Source organism: Desmodus rotundus, chromosome X, assembly GCF_022682495.2.
Source record: "Desmodus rotundus isolate HL8 chromosome X, HLdesRot8A.1, whole genome shotgun sequence".
Taxonomy (NCBI): domain Eukaryota; kingdom Metazoa; phylum Chordata; class Mammalia; order Chiroptera; family Phyllostomidae; genus Desmodus; species Desmodus rotundus.
Genome location: NC_071400.1, coordinates 64,470,179 through 64,488,939, shown reverse-complemented (window position 1 = coordinate 64,488,939; position 18,761 = coordinate 64,470,179). Strand labels below are relative to the sequence as shown.

The following is an 18,761-nucleotide window of genomic DNA, read 5'->3' as shown; positions in this document are numbered from 1 at the left end:
CAACTTCAAATAATAAATTAATTTCTTTGCATTTAATAATGGTGGCCATGAGGTCTTTGTCCCTTTGAAGCCACTCTGGACCCAATAATGATGTGTTTAAATCTATTTTAGTTATTGTTCTTATCGACACTCAATTTTTCCTGTCTATACGAAGCGAGCACAATGCAGGTACTCAGTAAATGTGTGCTCAAAGTATGTCAAATAACTAAGTGAGTTGTATTGATAGTGTACATGATTGTTTTATTTTAACATATTACAGTGCTCGTCCTCCCATCAAATCTTTGAAAGTGACATTACCCCTTTGCTCTCTTTGGTGTCATTCAAGTATTACTACATTTGAAGACAAAAAGTTGTCTTCATTGCATCTCTCCTTTAATTAGTGGGACAGTGACTCTCAACTAGGCTCATGGATTTGATTATCTTTTGGCTTACAAAATTCATTTCCCCACATTACCATTAATTTTCACTCAACACTGTTTTCTCCATGCTCACGGGGACCATCGTCTGCTCTATTTCCAAGAACCTTGAGTAGCTCAAATTTCCCCTTCCCCTAACATATCTCTTCCTGATCATCGTGCCAGTACTCCTATGAAAAGGCACTTGATTTACTGAGTAGTTTCTCAGTTAATCAAGTGTCTTTACTCTGCTTCTTCATCTCAATAGTTATTTCAATTACGGGTGTGCATTTTGAGGACTGAGTGTTTGGGCCTTCAATATTCTGATTTCTAACAGGGGGCTAAGGAGCTAAGCTCTCCTTGTACAATGAGCTCTACAAAAGACCATTAGAACATTATGAAACATACAAAGTCTGGGATGTGGAAAACATTTGCACCCGTGATTACTTGAATACAGGTTTCTATATAAGAAGTGTTGGGTTAGGCGGGGTCTGAGCAGTTTGGTCAGCAGGAGAAGTGGTATTGGCCAGGCAGTTCAGGTTTGCAAAGGGTCTCTGCGCCCGGCAACCTTTGGGCACCAGGCACCCAGCACGCGCAGCCCTGCCGCTACAATGCCCGAAAGGAAGGTCAGCTCCGCCCAGAGGGGCGGGGAAGGAGGAGCCCAAGAGGAGAGGGGCGAGGTTGTGAGGTAAACCTGCTCCTGCAAAAGTGGAAACCAAGCCAAAAAAAAGGCTGCAGGAAAGGATATATCTGCAGACAAAAAAGTGCAAATGAAAGTGAAAAGGGGAGCAAAGGGAAAACAGGCTGAAGTGGCTAACCAGGAACCTAAGGAAGATCTATCTGCGGAAAAGGAAGAAACTAAAAATAAGGAGAGTCCAGCCTCGGAAGAAGCAGGAAAAAAGGAAGCCAAGTTGATTAATATCATATATCATGTCTTATCAGTGGTCCCTGTCTCCCTTCTTGTACAATCCAGAGGAATATTTTTATCAACTATTTTGTAAATGCAAGTTTTTTAGTTGCTCTAGAAACATTTTTAAGAAGGAGGGAATTCCACCTCATCCCATTTTTTTAAGTGTAAATGATTTTTTGAAGAGGTGAAATCATTTGCTGATTGTTTATTTATTTGTTGGTGCAAGCAGAAAATAGTGGGATATTGAATTGGGAGGCTTTGATTGTCTTGGGTGTCAGCTTAACATTGCATAGATGGGGGTAGCTTTTATATCCTATAATAATATAAAGCATACTAAATGGCAATTTGGAGTCAGTAGTGCATTTACTATGTCTTCAACATTTTAAATTATTTCTATTCTCATGTTTTTGGTAGAATTGTTTTCTAAAGAAAACAACTCCTTGACCTTGGCTCTCCCTGTCAGAATGGTATACACTCTGTAACATTGTAACATCTTTGTAACATTGTAACATCTGTGGTAGCCCAGTTTTCCTCCTAACTCTGTTAATGTGCTGTGAAAGATTGAAAATTCAATTATGTAGTATATAGGATATTAAATTGTGAATTAGTCGGGCTTTGATGTAACAGCATATCAACATTTGCAGATATTGGTACTTGATACTCTATTAAGAAAATTAGTCCCCAAATTTTAAGCTGGAAAGTCACTGGAATAACTTCAGAAAAGAAACACAACTATATGACTTTACATTTTTGTACATATATTAAGAATTGTGTACAAATTGAAATGTCTGTGTACTTATCTTCAGAACAACCAATAAAATCTCACTTATGAAAAAAATAAGGGTTGGATTAAGTGTAGGGGAATTAGACAACCCTGTGAATTTATCCCATTACTCTGAGAGAACACAGTAATATTTACACAAGGATTGCTAGGATGTACACAGGAATTGGTTGGCCATCATGTTAGTGTATAGAGATACTTTTCTACACTTTTCAACCCCCAAATTAGACTACTTTCTGGGAGAGCTATTCCAGCATTTGGCTATCAGGTGACTCATTTCTAGCAAAGTGTGTTTCACCAATTTTTTTCATAGTAATTGTGGGTAGTGGTGGAAAATTAACAAGTTTGGCTGACTATGATCCCAGTTTTCAGAGTTCTTCGTATTTCTCATATGAATTAGCTTGACAGCAACAGGATTGTAGTGTCGGCTTTGGTTTTGTAGTTGTATCCTCAGCTGGCACTGGAAACACTGGATGAGTGTGGTGTGGACATTTGCAGGAAGTGGGACTGCCTTAAAATGGAGATACATTTTTTCCTGTTTAATCTTAAAATTAAGCTATTTTCCGAGTGTGCTATTCCCATACTTGGCTATCAGGCATTTCAGCCCTGACCGAGGATGCTCTCCCACACCTTAATGTAATTGTGGTAGGCAATAAGGTCTGAAAAAGCTGCTGAAGTGACTTATAATCCAGCCTCTGTGGTTCTTTGTGGCCTCTTCGTATCATTGCAGCTAGCACCCTGGGGTGTCATGGTAGATGTGGATTTAAACATCGCCTGACAGCCAGAGAAAGCTTTTACTCAGACACTAGGCCTCTTCAATGCAGTTGCTATGGGAGATGATGCATCTTGATTGTGTTGTTGCTATGGTAACTCATGCACTTGACCCAATCTTGTTCAGACTTGACACACCAAAGGCAGCTTTTCCTCAACTGCCAGCACCATCTCCTTCATCAGTTCAGAGTCAGAAAGTAGAGCCAACAGAATTATTTTCCCAAAGATATTCACTATCCCATAAGTTATTTGGCTCCATAATTGGGAAAGGATTGCTTCTGGAATTTTTATTATTGTTAGCAGGTGTGTGCACATAGAAATTAGTTGTATAATGGGGACGTACTTGCATGGAACACACCAATTGATCCCCACTGTTGGAGGAGAAAGCGCCCACGTCATATATTATTCATGATTGAAATGAAGCAAAATAAAGATAGTTAGAACTTACTAAAAACTTTCCATTGACAAAGCTCTACTCCTTGTCTTTATAGGTAGCTTGATTAACACTCACTTATTATTCAATGTGTAGTAAAGTTAAAATAATAAATGCATGAGATAATGGTGCATCAATCACAGCAGATAAAAACAGAGAATGGACAACCTGATGGGTGAAAAATGGTTTTCAAAAGTAGTTTTAATTTAACTTTCTGTTGCCATGAGTAGATTTGATTGACGCAGATGCGGATCCGGTGTTGTGGCTGCAATATACAAATACACACGGACTACAGAAATCCAGCGGGGGAAAAGGGACAGCATGGCCACTCTCTAAATGAGAGAGGGGGAGAGGGCTGGAGAGAGCCCAAGAGAGAGCTGACCCCACCTGGACAGGCTTTTATTGTTTTTCTGGGCACATTACATGGAGGATGGTCCTCATTTACTATGCACAGGTTCACCACAGGTGATTACCTTTTAAGGCCAACAAAGGACAGAATACTGCTAATTACTTCAAAGAAAAGGATGTTACAGCTCCAGGGGGAAACTGCTCACACTCCATACTTGGGAGGACTTTAGGAAGTTAAAGATACTCAGTAAACATTTGCTGCCTCAATTCAGGGTGAGGGAGCTTTAGCAAGAGCAAGTCTCATAGCAGTCTAGGTACAATGCAGGCCTGATTTCCCACTGGAGAACCTACCCATGGAGGTGGGTCCTGCCCGCCAACCTCGCTCCCCACTGGCTTTTCCGAGTGGGGGCTGAGCCACATTTCCCACGCTTGGAACAGTTCCCCACATTTGATCGTATTTTCATGTATTTAATGGCCATTTGTATGTCTTTTTAAAAGTTATTTGTTCAGATTTTTGCCATTTCATGTAATGGAATTATGGTCTTTTTAACTTGACTTGAAAGAATACTTTGCATTTATTCAGGATATTGCCTCTTTATCAAACATGTATTTTGAAAATATGTTCACCAAGATGCTTATTTGATTTTTGCTCATCTTATTGTTTTTGTGTTTTGCCAGATCAAAATATTTCTTCTTTATTTGTAGGTAAATTATTTATCAGTTTTTCCTTTGTGTTTGGATTTTGATTCCTTGACAGCAGTCCTTTCCACACCTCCAGATTATTATAGAATCTACTTGTAATTTCTTCTAGTATTAAATAGCTTCATATTTTACATATAGAACTCTAAACCTTTTGGAGATTGTATTTTTATTATATGAATTATGAATCAAATTTTATCTTTTATCAAATGGCTATTGAGTTGTCCCAGCAGCATTTATTAAAATGTTTATCTTTTCCCTAGTCATATGTGATGTCACCTTTATTATATAGTAAGTTTCAATATGTACATGGGTGTATTTCAAATCTCTATTTTGTTTCATTCAAGTGCCAGTACTGTATGGTTTTAATATCAAAACTCCATAGTATGTTTCATTCCTGGTTGGGCTAGTTTCCCATCATTGTTAGTTTTTTTCATAGTGTGTTATAGCTATTCTTGCATGTTTGGTTTGTTTCCTCCAAAGGAAGTTTAGAATTAACCTGCCTTTCTCTAGGGAAAAGAAAATAACTTGCTGGTATATTTTTTATTAAGAATGCATTTTTTAAAAAAGAAGGAAATCTTACTTTTTGCAACAGCACAGATGGACCTGGAGAGTATTATCTAAGTGAAATAAGCCAGTCAGAGAAAGACAAGTAACATATGATTTCATTTATATGTGGAATCTAATGAGCAAAAAACCCCTAACAAGCAAAATAGAAACAGACTCATGGATACAGAGAACAGACTGACAGCTGTCGGGGGGAGGGAGGATGTGTGGACTGGGTGAAAAAGGTTAAGGGATTAAACAAACAGAAAAACTCATAGACACAGACAAGAGTGTGATGACTACCAGAGGGAAAGAGGGGTGGGGGAAGTAGAACAGGGTAAAGAGGAGATACATGGTGATGAAAAGACCTTGACTTTGAATGGTGAACACACAATGCAATATATAGATGATGTATTATAGAATTGCACACTTGAAACTTACACAATTTTATTAAGCAATGTCACCCTAATAAATTCAATAAAACAAGAGTTATAAAGAATGCATTAAATTTGTGCACTAATGATATCTTAATGATCTTGAGATATAATTCTAAGACCAGAAGTTATGTTGTTATGTTTTACAGCCCTCGGGGGCTTTTCTTCGTACAGTTTTTTTCACATTTCTTGTCAAGTTTATTCTTAAGTATGTTATCTTATTTGCTGCTATTATAAATGAGATTTTTCTCTTCTATTGTATTTTGTTTCTCATTATTTTATATATATATGGGTGGGTAAAAGTAGGTTTACAGTTGTGAGTATATGAAACAGTTTATTCTTGTATTAATTATTAATTATTATATTATTTTCTATATGAACAACTGTAAACTTACTTTTGTCCCTCCCTGAATGTAAACAATAAAAAGATTTGGGAAATTTGCCCTGGCTAGTGTGGCTCAGTGGATTGAGTGTCAGCCTGTTAACCAAAGGGTCACCGGTTCGATTCCCAGTCAGGGCACACGCCTGGGTTGTGGGCCAGGTCCCCAGTGGGGGATGTGTGAGAGGCAACCACATGTTGATATTTCTCTCCCTCTCTTTCTCTTTCCCTTCACCTTTCTCCAAAAATAAATAAAATCTTTAAAAAAAGATTTGATAAATTTAGGATATAAACTGGTATAGAAAACTGAGTTTTTATATCCTGAATTCACCAATTTTTCATTGTTTATGTTAATTTTATTAATATATTTCTCAACTTGTCCAAGTAAAATATGATATAATCTACAAATAGAGGTTTACTTTGCAATTTTTATGCCTATAATTGATTTTAGTGATTGTTTTTAAACTGTGTATGCTAATAGCCTCACTACAAGTTTAAGTAGTCAGAGCATGACAGGTACATGCAAAAAAAAATGAAACTCGACCCTCAACTTACACCACACACAAAAATGAACTCAAGATGGATAAAAGACTTAAATATAAGTCAGGAAACCATAAAGTCCTAGAGGAGAACATAGGCAGGAAAATCTCAGATATTCCACACAGCAATATTTTCACTGATATGTCCCCTAGAGCAAGGGACACAAAGGAAAAGAATAAACAAAAGAATAAACAAATGAAACTTCATTGAATTAAAAAGCTTCTGCACAGCTAAAGAAAACATCAGCACAATGAAAAGGGAAACAACCTTATGGGAAAATATATTTGCTAATGATATCTTGGACAAGGGTTTGATCTCCAAAATATCAAACCCTTGGAGAACTCACACGACTCCACCCCAGGAAGACAAACAATCCAATTAAAAAATTCACAAAGGACCTGAAGAGACACTTCTCCAAGCAGGACATACAGAGGGCTCAGAGACATATGAAAGGGATCTGAGCATTGCTAGCCATCAGAGAGATTCAAATTAAAACCACAATGAGATACCACTTCACAGTGGTCAGAATGGCCATCATAAACAAGCCAACAAACAATAAGCGCTGGTGAGGTTGTGGAGAAAAGGGAACCCTAGTGCACTGTTGGTGGGGATGCAGACTGGTGCAGCCACTGTGGAAAACAGTGTGAATTTTCCTCAAAAACTAAAATGGAACTGCCTTTTCACCCAGCAATTCCACTACTGCAATTATACCCTAAGAATCCTAAAACACCAATTCAAAAGAACCTATGCACCCCAATGTTCATAGCAACATGATTTACAATAGCCAAGTGCTGGGAACAGCCTGCGTGCCCATCAGTGAATGAGTGGATCAAAAAACTTGGTATATTTGCACAATGGAATACTACACAGCAGAAAGAAAGAAGGAGCTCCTAGCCTTCATGACAGCATGGATGGAACTGGAGAGCATTATGCTAAGTGAAATAAGCCAGGCGGTGAGGGACAAATACCATATGATCTCACCTTTAACTGGAACCTAATTAACAGAAGAAAAAAAGCAAGCAAAATATAACCAGAGACATTGAAATTAAGAACAATGTAACAATAGCCAGAGGGGAGTGGGGAGGGGACAGTGGAGAGAGTGGTCTACAGGAGCTACTATAAAGGACACAAGGACAAAATCAAGGGGGAGGGTAGAGGTGGGGGAGGGAGGTGGGATTGGCAGGGGTGGGGTGGAGGGATGGGGAGAAAATGCAGACAATTGTAACTGAATAAAAATTTAAAAAATTAAAAAAATAAAATAAAAAGCAAACTTCTTGCAAAATAGAAAATTCTTATGGAGGAGAATTTGGCAATATTTAGCATGTACCTATTAGTCCATAAATTCCAGTTCTCAAAATCATAGAAGCACTGTGAAAATATGAAAATGTTGATTGCAGAAGTATGTTACAACAAAAACTGAAATTATTTCAGCAATGTGTGTTATAACAAAAACTAGAATGATTAAATATCCATGAATAGAGGACTTGAAAAAGAAAAATAATTCAATATTATGCAACTATAAAAAAGGAATGATAACTCTTTCTGAATATTAATTTGGAACACTCTCCAGGAAATATCACCAAGCCAAAAAAATGAAGATGGGGAAAACAGTATAGTACCTTATTATTTATCACACATGGTGAGTGTGAATATATATGAAATTATAATCAACAAAGTAAAAACAATGATATGGGAGACAGAAGGTACAGAGTAGGAAGGATGAGAAGAGAAGCTGGACTCTACTAACATTTTGTCTCGTAGGTTTGACTTTGATATTATGTAAATTTTCTACATAGTTATAAAAACTAATTATGTAAGACAAAAGCAATGAAAAACAACTTGAATCTAATAGAATTTATTGTTTATCCAGTTGGTGGGATTACCACACACAAACTATTTTGAATGATTTCAAAATATAGCCGCTCATTCTGTACATTCCTAGTGGATATGATCTGAGATCAACAGAACTAGATGAACATTTTAAACTGTTTTCAGAATCAGAAATTTTAGTGTTAGTGTTGACATGGGTTTTTTTTTACATTGTTGGTTGTGAACTGTGGGATAATGCTAGTGAATAGTTTTGTTGGTACCATTGGGATCAGGGCTTGTGGCTTCAGAGAAAAGATATAAAGATAAAATATTGATGACATAAAGTATATACCCTAGAGCCCTAAATTTGAAAGGGAAGTATCAGTATAAACTTATACTTTGTTTTAAAATGCGTATGTATTTCTTACTTCTGCCTCCTACGTGCAGTGGAAACCATGATGAACCCACTACCATGCAAACATCATGATTTTACTCTTTGAAAAGCATTTCCCACTAAAAAATAAATCAAGATTACATGATGAACTAGCTGATTTCAGGAACTGTATAGGCGTGACTTGAACAACCTGATGTACCAGGAAAAAGGAAGGACTTCTAGGGTCATGTAAAAAGGACTCAAGAACTAATATGAAGAGTCTAAATGCCTAAAAATGGGATGATCTGAGCATTTATAAAAATAACTATTAAATACATTAAACACATTAAATGTGTTTAAATATTGTATTTATGGTGATTCTAAAATATACTCTGTACTCACCTTTAAAAGTTCTAGAAGAACTTTTATCTAGAAGGTAAATTCATAATTTCAAACTGGTAAGTAGAAGGAAAAAATTACATAATTATCTTTCAATTTGTCTATTTGCTGTGTTACCTCAAATAGTTAATGAGGGAAAGATTGTCTTTAGATATGCATATTTCTAAAAGCTACTTTAATTTAGTTTGCTTTTTTAAACATCTTATTTTTAGAGAAAGGGAAAGAGAGGGTGAGAAACATCGATCAATTGCTTCTCATACATGCCCTGATGGGGATCCCAACCCACAACCCAGGCATGTGTCCTGACTGGAAATCGAACCAGTGACCTTTGGGTTTGTGGGATAATGCCCAACTAACTGAGCCATAACAGTTGAGGCTGAGTTTGCTTTTTTAAAAAAGATTTTATTTATTTTATTTTTAGACAGAGGGGAAGGGAGGGAGAAAGGAAGGGGGAGAAACATCAATGTGCAGTTGCCTCTCACGTGCTCCCAGCTGGGAACCTGGCCCACAACACAGGCATGTGCCCTGACTGGGAATCGAACCCATGACCCTGTGGTTTGCAGGCCAGTGCTCAATCCACTGAGCCACACCAGCCAGGGCTGAGTTTGCTTTTTTTATGGGAAAATTTTAAGTGTTTATAAGATCCGATAATCACATTCTTGAAACAATTCTTAAACATTTAAAAGTCATTTATTTGTAAATCAATAAATATATGTATGCTAAACCAAAGATTTAGACAGTCAAGACTACATTAGCAATGTGTAGGCATGTTGAATGAGACTATTTGCACAGGTGTGAATGTTTTATAAGTAGAATAATTGCATTAACATACCGTGGATGTCAGTGTTTATAAACTCATTTTTATTACCAATTCTCCTTAGAAAGTATCAATTCTACTTAGTTCTATACTTGAAGTATTACTATGCAGCTAATAAACAGGGCTTTACCTTTTATTTTTATTTATTTTTCTTTTTAAAATTTTATTAGTTGTTATTGTTGATACTGTTACAGATGTCCCTCTTTTCCCCCTCTTCCCCCCCCCTCAACCCAGCCCCTGCTTACCTTTTATTTTTAAATAGTGATAAGAATTCTGGAAGTACTTGCATTGGTCCAGGTGCTCAAAGATGCCATAAGAACACTACAGCTTCCATCTTCTTGCTCAACCCTTTCAGCAGGTTGACACTATGACCACATGCTTGCCTCGATATGGATGCAACAGCCCAGACATGTGTCACATTCCAAGTACCGTCATTATTTTCTCTCACATCTATCCTTCTTATTAAGAAACAGCCTTTTCTATAAAACTCCCTACCACATTTTCTGTAAACTTTATTAGGCAGAAATGGGCCACATGGCCACCTATGGGTGTAAGGGAGGCTAGAAAAGCCATCATTTGACAAAGGGGAATGGGATAGCTTTGATTGAATTGGAGAAATCCTGAAGTCCACCCCCAGTCCCAGACCAAACATATTGATTTTTTTTTCCAACCAATCAGTTTTTCTTACCATAGGACAGTGGTAGGAAAGGCTGTTGGGTCAGCAATAAAAAAATCCAGTGAGAAAGAAGCAGAATTCTGGAGTTAAAAACAGTCAAGGGTAAAAACTGAATATGCACTGAAGAGAATAAACTCACAAGGATTGAGCCACATACTGTTTCCAGGCACTTTCGTACGTGCTACCTTGTTCAGGCCTCACCACAATCCTATAAACAAGGTAATGGGCATTATCTCCATGTTGTGCATCAGTGATCAGAGACTCAAGACTCAAGGTAGCTTGTTTAGTGTTCACACTGCATTACTTACCCCTCTGCTATGGATCATAGTCCCTTAACTGGCCAACCATGATCACTGTCAGAAACACAAACAGGGGAAGAACAAGAGGTCCACTATCTGTTCAGCACTCTACTAGACATATTCTATTTTTCTTTTTCCCAGTGGCCATGTCAAGAAGGGAACATATTTTGATTTTGGCCACTTCTCTGATGATGGGGTCTTCTAACAGAGGTAGGGGCACTAGGGGGGCCCAGAGCAGAATTTGCCCACTGTTGCAGCTGTTACCAGTCTGCACACTCAAGTCACGCGTGTTATCTTGGACCCCACTAATGCAGTCAGGCACTGGTAGATAGTATGGAGCCTCATACCCATACCTGCAGGTTTGTGAGGCTTGGCAATGTCACCATCCTCAGTTGGCTGCCATGCTGCCAGTATTACTAGCAGTTTTGACCTCTTTGTCTTACAGAATGAGTGTGTTGTACATTAGTCCCCTAGCTACCTGTCAGCTTAGCTCAGATTCTGCTAGAAAAGCAATGACCTTTCTCATGCCCCCAACTTCTCTCCAGCCCTTGAATACTGTGCCATCCATAGAGGAAACAGTTCTTCTTGAATTATGTTAATGTTTGGTCACTGCAACATTTTACTCACCACCAGGATCTTGTGAAGCCACCTCTCATCCATCCTGAATCACCATCCTTTAAGGTTAGGGCCTCCTTAGTTAAATCTACTGTCCTGCAAACTCTGTGTTCCCCTTTTCGTAAAGTGTATTTTATTGGTTATGCTATTACAGTTTTCCCAATTTTTCCCCCTTAGTCCCCCCTCTGCCCTGCACCCCCAACCCTCCAGCATTCCCCCCCTTAGTTCATGTCCATGGGTTGTACATATAAGTTCTTTGACTTCCCTGTTTCCTATACCATTTTTAACCTCTCCCAATGTATTTTATGCCTACCAATTATGCTTCTTATTCCCTGTACTTTTCCCCCCATTCTCCCCTCCCCTTCCCCTCCGAAAACCCTCCATGTGATGTCCATTTCTCTGATTCTGTTCCTATTCTAGTTTTTTCCTTAGGTGTTTTTTTTTTTTTGGTTTAGTTGTTGATATTTGTGTTTGTTGTCATTTTACTGTTCATAGTTTTGACATCTTTCTCTTAGATAAGTCCCTTTAACATTTCATATAATGAGGGCTTGCTGATGATGAATTCCTTTAACTTAACCTTCTCTGGGAAGCACTTTATCTGCCCTTCCATTCTAAATGATAGCTTTGCTGGATACAGTCATCTTGGATGGAGGTCCTTGCCTTTTTAAATGTGGGAAATGTATGCTTGCAACACATGCTCCCTTTTAGACCAGAGTTCTTTTTGGTTTAGCAGGTGTTGAAGAACACAGATGGGAATGGAGTGTCCTGTCATTACCATCACTCAGGAGCTAAGCCTTTAGATGTTTAAAAGTGTTTAGTACATTTTATTTCACCTATTCACTTATACCCTATTCAATCGGTAAAAGAAGCTAATGCAGTTCAGAAAGCTAAATAATATATGTCATATGAGCATCAATTAAAGCAGGGTGCAAAAGGAAATGGAAAGGTAGAAATCAAATAGTAACCTTTAGTCCAGGGACTGACAGCTAAACCTGTAGAAGCCATTCGGGGTCTTTGTTAGTCCTTTGCCATGTGACAACGTGTTCTTCTTCTGTAAATTTATTGGTGTGGCCAAAGGTCACTGATGGACTGTGGTAGTGCTATAAAAGCAATCTCAGGAGAGAATTAATCTAAGTCTCTGTTAGGGACTAGAGGAAGCCTTTTACTTAGTGCCCCAAATGTGAAAGAAGAGGTATAACTGGATGTATATTGGATACCTGTCATATCAAGTGAGAGAGGCAGTAGCATGGGTGTACACAGCAGCCAGCCTTGGACAAATCTTTTTGTTGTTGTTGTTCCTCTCACGCTGAAACTAAACTATCTTCACAGTGTCCTCCGCTTGGACTTTTGAAGAAGTTCAACAATCAAAGAGAAAATAATCTTCATTAGTGGGCTGCAAATTATCTGTGTACATAAATTCTGATTGCTTAATATTAAATCTGAATAGAAAATAAGAGGCTTTGCTGAAACCCCTTGTGATTGATATCTGATTCTGAGAGCCCGAACCTTTCATCCACTGACTTAAAAAAAAGCTATACGAGTTTTTTAAGGGTAAGTGAAAGAAAAGAGAATCCTCCTAGAATTTAGACAAATTTCCTCTAAAACGATCTGATATCAACCTGTGCCCTTTTATGTAGGCAAAGCTTTCTTTTTTTCTTGTTTTCTCATACATGGCATGCTCATACAGTAGGTTCTTCGTTTTTTCTTTTCCCTTTCCCTTGATTTTGGTGATCCAGTAGACATTATCACACACACACACACACACACACACACGCACGCACATATTCTTAAATTCTAAGGCAAGTCACATTCCCCACTCTGTGGAATTAGTGGTGTCCCTGGTGAGAAAACTTTGGATCAAATTTTTCTCCACTCTAGGGTCCAACCATGAGTAGACACTGTAACTGAAAACTAGGACAAATGGAAATATGCCAATCGTCTTAACAGACACTATAGGAAGAACCACACAGGACATAAAAACAGGCACTGGATCAATGAACATACTCAAATGCTCAGGCTTTGGTGGAACTTCAGTGGTGGTTGGATAGTTTCTTTTTTAAAGGCCATGAACTGGTAACTAATCATCTCCCTGTTGCCAAACAGTTCATTCTAACTAAAATGAATCGAATATTTGTACTATAAACTGTTTATAAGTAAACTTTTAAAAGAACAAGTTCTTGCATTTTAGTAAACCAGAATTAGGTCAGTGTGAAAGGAAGGTCTACTTTGAAAAAGGATTGTCTTTTGAAGACAGAAACAGTGACCATAGTAAATAGTAAAAGCACTGGCAATTTGTCCAGGGTACCAGAGGAAGATCCTCAGCGCAATGTGGACGTCTGCTAGCTTCTACCCAGCCCAAACTTCCCCCTTTCCTTCTTGTGTCTTTGCTGAAATACAGGATAAGTGGGCACCTTTCCCTACATCTCCTCATATTAGTCCCATAATGACCAGAAAAATGAAAGAAACTTGGGAGAAAAGTTGCCAAGAGCCAATAGGTAAACACTTACTGCACTGAGAAAGCCTGAAGTATTAAGTCCAGAATGTATTGACAGCAAGCAATCAGACTTGGGGAGTTTCTACATTATCACGGTTGCCAAGTGTTTGAATTGAAGATCTAAGGACAGTTCAATTAAGTTGGTCTGAATTGGAAGCAATAGGGGAGCTCTAGAGGGACACTACTTTGAGTGTCCTTCAGAAACCAGTACTATATTTGTGAATGGCCCCAATTTGCAGCATTCAGAGACCACCACCAGACCTTAAGAACTGTAAAGGAAGGTACTCAGAAAGTTAGAAAAAAATGTTACCTTCAGTTTCTATCTAGTTTCCATCAGAGCCAGAGTGTAGTGTCTCCAGCCACTTGGATGATCTACTTCTCTTTGAAACGAATCGGTTTCCAAAATCTATTTACAAAGATTTCTGTCCTGCTCTCTGAAAGGTTTTTTTTTAAAAAACACAGTTTAGAGCCCCTGGTGAAGAAATTGCTATAGAACTGGTTAATGAGAAAGACATTTCAGAGGCATACTTTGGTGGGAAATTATCCAAATTAAATGGAGAAAAAGTTCCATCCCGCCTTGTGGTTTTGGCCTATTAGTGAAAGGTATCCATAATAATCCCATTGGTAAATTACTAACATTGCAAAACATTAAGATTGATGCATCAGAAATTTATTTTTAATAAGTGAGTGTCAAGGCAAAACTTTTAGCAAACACTGGATTAGCCTGTATTTTGTGCCAAGTTCAGAGCACAGAGGCAAGAGTACGAACTCTAAAATAAAAATGAAACTCTTGCCACTGACAATCTAATTATTAAAGGACTAGGTCCAAGACAATACGGCACGTCCCTGTGGATTAGGTTAGCTGACATACAACCAAATAAAAATCCTACTTTCCCATGTAGGTGCCCTGCATATGTTTGTTGGATGATTCACAGAACCGTGCTCCTGATGCTCTGACAACACCAGTGGTTATCTCTGACAGTGGACAACCTGGAGTTACCTGGGTGCATAAGGGGACCATGAAGGGGACACCACCTTTGCCTCAGCATGGGCCCAGGGTGTTCTGGCAACAGTCTCCACCCCTGTTCAACCAGCCCAGGAGTGTGAGGAATTGGCTCTGCCCATCATCGGGCAGGTGTTTCCATAGGGCCATTACCCACTTACCAAGACTAAACGTTCTTGCAGCTGTTGACAGTTACGCAGGTTATAAGGCCAGTCTCCTGGCAATAACAGTAGCCACCCCTGGATCCACAGCTGGTGTTTTCATCAATCTGCTGTTCAGAGATCAAGTCCAATATCTCTGAACCCAAAAGTGGTTTATAATCTGGTTGTCAGAATGACCTTCCACCTTTCCTACTCACCCCGAGCACTGAAGAAAGGTGGAATGGTCTCTTCATTTCCCAGCTCAGGCCCCCGCACTAAATGACCTGCAGCCCTATGAAAGCATTTATCTTCTCAGTAGTCATGCCCCTTTACTGTGTTGTGTCCCACATCCCAAGTCTCATGTCGAACAAAACAAAGGGGCATGTTAGGGTGATGGAGTGCAAATAAGAGTCTAGTCACATGTGGTCCGAATCCCCAGGTAAATTGGTAATTTGGCCGTGTTCAACATTAGGGAACCTGACAAATGGCCTCAGTCTTTCTTTTCTCAAATCATAAGTGGGAAAGCAGAAGAGCTCCTTTGTTGACTGGACTTGGACACAGAAAACAAAGTTCCCTGGGAAAAGCCCTAAAAATCAATATTTTTCAAAATTAAAAATTTCCCTTTAATATGAACCTGTGCGTTGTTTGTAAATGCCTGATCTAAAACAGTGAGTGCAGAACAGTTTTTAAAAGCCCAATAAAATGTATTCAATTACTTCAGAAAGTAAAAAAGCTAATTGCAAAATAGTGGACACACATTCAGAAAGAATTCGAAAACATTTCAAATACTAGTAAGAGTTTCAAATGGAATATTTTATTCACATGTTACTTGTCTTTTTAACATATACACACACACTGACACACTCTGACTGGTCTGCGTGAACAGGGTTGTCTAAATATCCTAAGGGAAAATGAAAAATTAAAAAATATATTAATTTTTCATTGTTATACACAATTACATCCACATCACTTACAAAGCTATTACTGATTCTGTCCAAAGAAGCAGAATGGTATAGGAAGAGGAAACTTGTGGGTAAGTTCATCAGTAAAACAACCGAGATCTCAACATGAGAAAGCTGACAAAACATGAATTTTTGCTGTGAAATTTTTCTTTGCAAAATATGGAAAAAAAGCCTGTGAGTGGCCAGTAAATAAGAGATGGTGGTGAACTTTTACAGTCAATTCTCACAGTATTGTGCAGGGGTATCAAGAAAACTGCTCAGTCCTTCTCTGGGACCAGTTTCAGAACTTTTCCAATTGCAATGGTCTTACCCTCATCTCTTAAAGTAAAACGACCCATCTGAGGAAAATCTTTGAATGTCTCAAGGCAGATAGTTCCTGCTGTCCTTAAGCGGGCAATGCACACTTGATCTTGTTTCACGAAGCGGGGCCGTGTCTTACTTTTTTCTCCAGATTTTTTGTCTACCAAGGAGATTAAGGCTGTTATCTCAACTTCCTCAATACAAGTGTGAATGTGCAGCACTGCATTATAACCTGGGCAGATGATGGACTTGTGCTCAATAATCACTATCTGAACATCAAACGTGCGTCCAGAATGGCAAAGATTATTAGGGTCACAAAGTATGAATCCTGGAAGAATCTCTTCTTCTTCAATTCCCTTCAGTCTGATTTTAAGGTTTTCACCTGGAGCTACATAATCGGTTTCAGCATCATCAGAAAGGATTCCAAGAACTTCCACATTGTGCTTGTTTGGCATCATCACAAGCTGCTGGCCTTTAAAAATGGATCCTGATTCCAGCTTTCCTAGGACCACAGTGCCCATATCCTTGTACTTATCCACAATTGGCAGTCTAATTGGTCCATCAATTGATCTGTTGAAGTTTGGCATGTTATCCAAATACGGAATAAATGGTAATCCAGTGTACCAAGGGCAGAAATCTGATTGCTCTTTAATATTTGCCCCAGTTAGCCCTGAGCAGGGCATAAAGTGAATGTCCTTTTTGGGGCTGAAGCCAACTTTTTTCAAAAAGGGCACCAGTTTTTCTTTACATTCTTCATATCTCTCGCTACTCCAATTTACTGTGGGATCATCCATCTTATTAATAAGCACTATTAAATGTTTTACCCCTGCTGTTTTTGCCAACATAGCATGTTCTCTTGTCTGTCCACCTTTTTCAAAGCCAGTTTCAAACTCTCCTTTCCTGGCAGAAATGACCAGTACAGCCAAATCAGCTTGAGAGGCACCACCAATCATATTTGGGACAAAACTCTTGTGGCCAGGGGCATCTAAAATTGTGAAATGTTTCTTTTCTGTTTCAAAATAGGCACGACCCACTTCTACTGTTTTACCCTTGTCTCGTTCCTCCTGATTTGTGTCTAAGGCCCAGGACAAATACCAAGTTTCTCTGTTTTTTTCTTTAGCTTCTCTTTCATATTTCTCAAGTGTTCTTTTGTCAACCATTCCTGTCAAAAACATTATCTGTCCTCCAATGGTTGACTTGCCAGCATCTACGTGCCCAATAAATACCACATTTACATGCTCTTTTTTAGGAGCACCTGAAGGTAGGACCACAAATTTAGATTTTCTCATCTCCTCTTTCTCCATCACTTCCTGGCCACTTTCTTCTGGGGGCCCTGAATCTCCCAATGAACTACCCCCTGGCTTGGCTTCACTTATTTCTTTATTGTGCTCCCATGACTCGTCTAGAACCATCTCCACCTCTCCATTTTCTACAACAGGTTCTGAAATTTCCATGGTAACGGCTGAATTGGAACCTTCATGCAACACTATCTGTTCCTCTTTGGAATGTTCCACAGGTGCCCCCAGTCCCAGCCTTTTACCTTGTGGGTTGCCCGCGCCGGTGTAGGTTTCCTGGATGCTGGTGTTGTCGGCCGGGGAGGTCTGCGGCTCTGTCTGGCCCCGCAGGAAGGAGGGCACGAACTCCGCGGCGTGTACGTTAGGCACGAAGGGTTTGGCGTTGACGTTGAGCTGACGGCTGAAGGCCGCGCTGAGGTGCTCACGCTGGGCCTCCTCCGCCACCGGCGAAGAGGCTGGGTCCCCGCTGGGGGCCGAACCCAGGGCTTCCATGTCCACCTGGTCCCAGCAGTCGGGCGCCGAGTCGCTGCTGCTGCTACCCGTATCCATCATCTGAGGACCTGATGGATGGCAGGGAGGGAACGGGCTCAGCAGGACAGAAAGAGCGGGCTATGCAGACCGGGGGAAAGCAACACGAGCGCAGGGCCAAGGGGTAGCAACACGAACCTTAGTGGTAGCGCGCAGGCAGCTAAGTACAGACACTGCATTCGCAGCTGCGGCGGCGGCAGCAGATATGGCGGCTCAAGCCTCTCCTCTTGTGTGTGAGCGGATCTCCTCCCCCAAACCCCAACCACTTCCGACTCCTCCACTGCCGACCCAGCGCCTGGCATGGATTGACCCCTCGCTGCCATCCGTACGACTGGCCTTCTTAGTCCTCAATCATGGGCTAAGTCCAAATGCTTAATTTTTAAAATGAAAAATTGTACTTATTTTGTTCACATGATCTGGGAGAGCAATTTGACCACTTTAATGATCAAATAGGCGTATCTGATTTACAATTCTACTGAAAGATGCAAGTAAATATAAAAATTCCTATTGAAGAAACGGAGGCATGTTGTGGGTTAACTACCTAGACACCCAGCAACAAAAGGAAAAAAATAACTGACAAGGGAGGCACTCATGACACACACAAAGATGTACCTGAACCTAGGGAATGCAACTCTAAATCATTCATTAATTTGAAACCCCAGAGGCCTTTTGATTTTCTCATTTTCCGGGGGCCCCCATAAGCCTTTAAGTTTTGATGATGGTGTCAACAGTGTAAGGATAACGTTATAACATCGTTTCACGTTAAGCGCTCTGGTTGTATGGAATAACCTTGTTGCAGTGAAGCTGCCCAACCT

General features: G+C 39.5%; 1 protein-coding gene and 1 pseudogene across 1 annotated transcript; one reads left to right on the top strand and one right to left on the bottom strand.

Moving 5' to 3' along the window:
- Window positions 1–1,006: 1,006 nt before the first annotated feature.
- Window positions 1,007–1,396, top strand: LOC112322354 (non-histone chromosomal protein HMG-14 pseudogene; annotated as a pseudogene).
- Window positions 1,397–15,659: 14,263 nt separating this feature from the next.
- Window positions 15,660–18,210, bottom strand: GSPT2 (G1 to S phase transition 2). The gene is made up of 2 exons (XM_024580043.3): window positions 18,085–18,210; window positions 15,660–17,978 (listed from the first exon to the last, which is right to left on the bottom strand). Exon 2 carries the CDS (start codon window positions 17,968–17,970, stop codon window positions 16,081–16,083), a length of 1,890 nt encoding a protein of 629 aa, XP_024435811.3. The 5' UTR covers window positions 17,971–17,978; window positions 18,085–18,210; the 3' UTR covers window positions 15,660–16,080.
- Between the last annotated feature and the right edge of the window lie 551 nt (window positions 18,211–18,761).

Bases quoted from the DNA above. Each gene is read 5' to 3' on its own strand.
- GSPT2 (XM_024580043.3), bottom strand. From the start codon at position 17,970: ATGATGGATACGGGTAGCAGCAGCAGCGACTCGGCGCCCGACTGCTGG.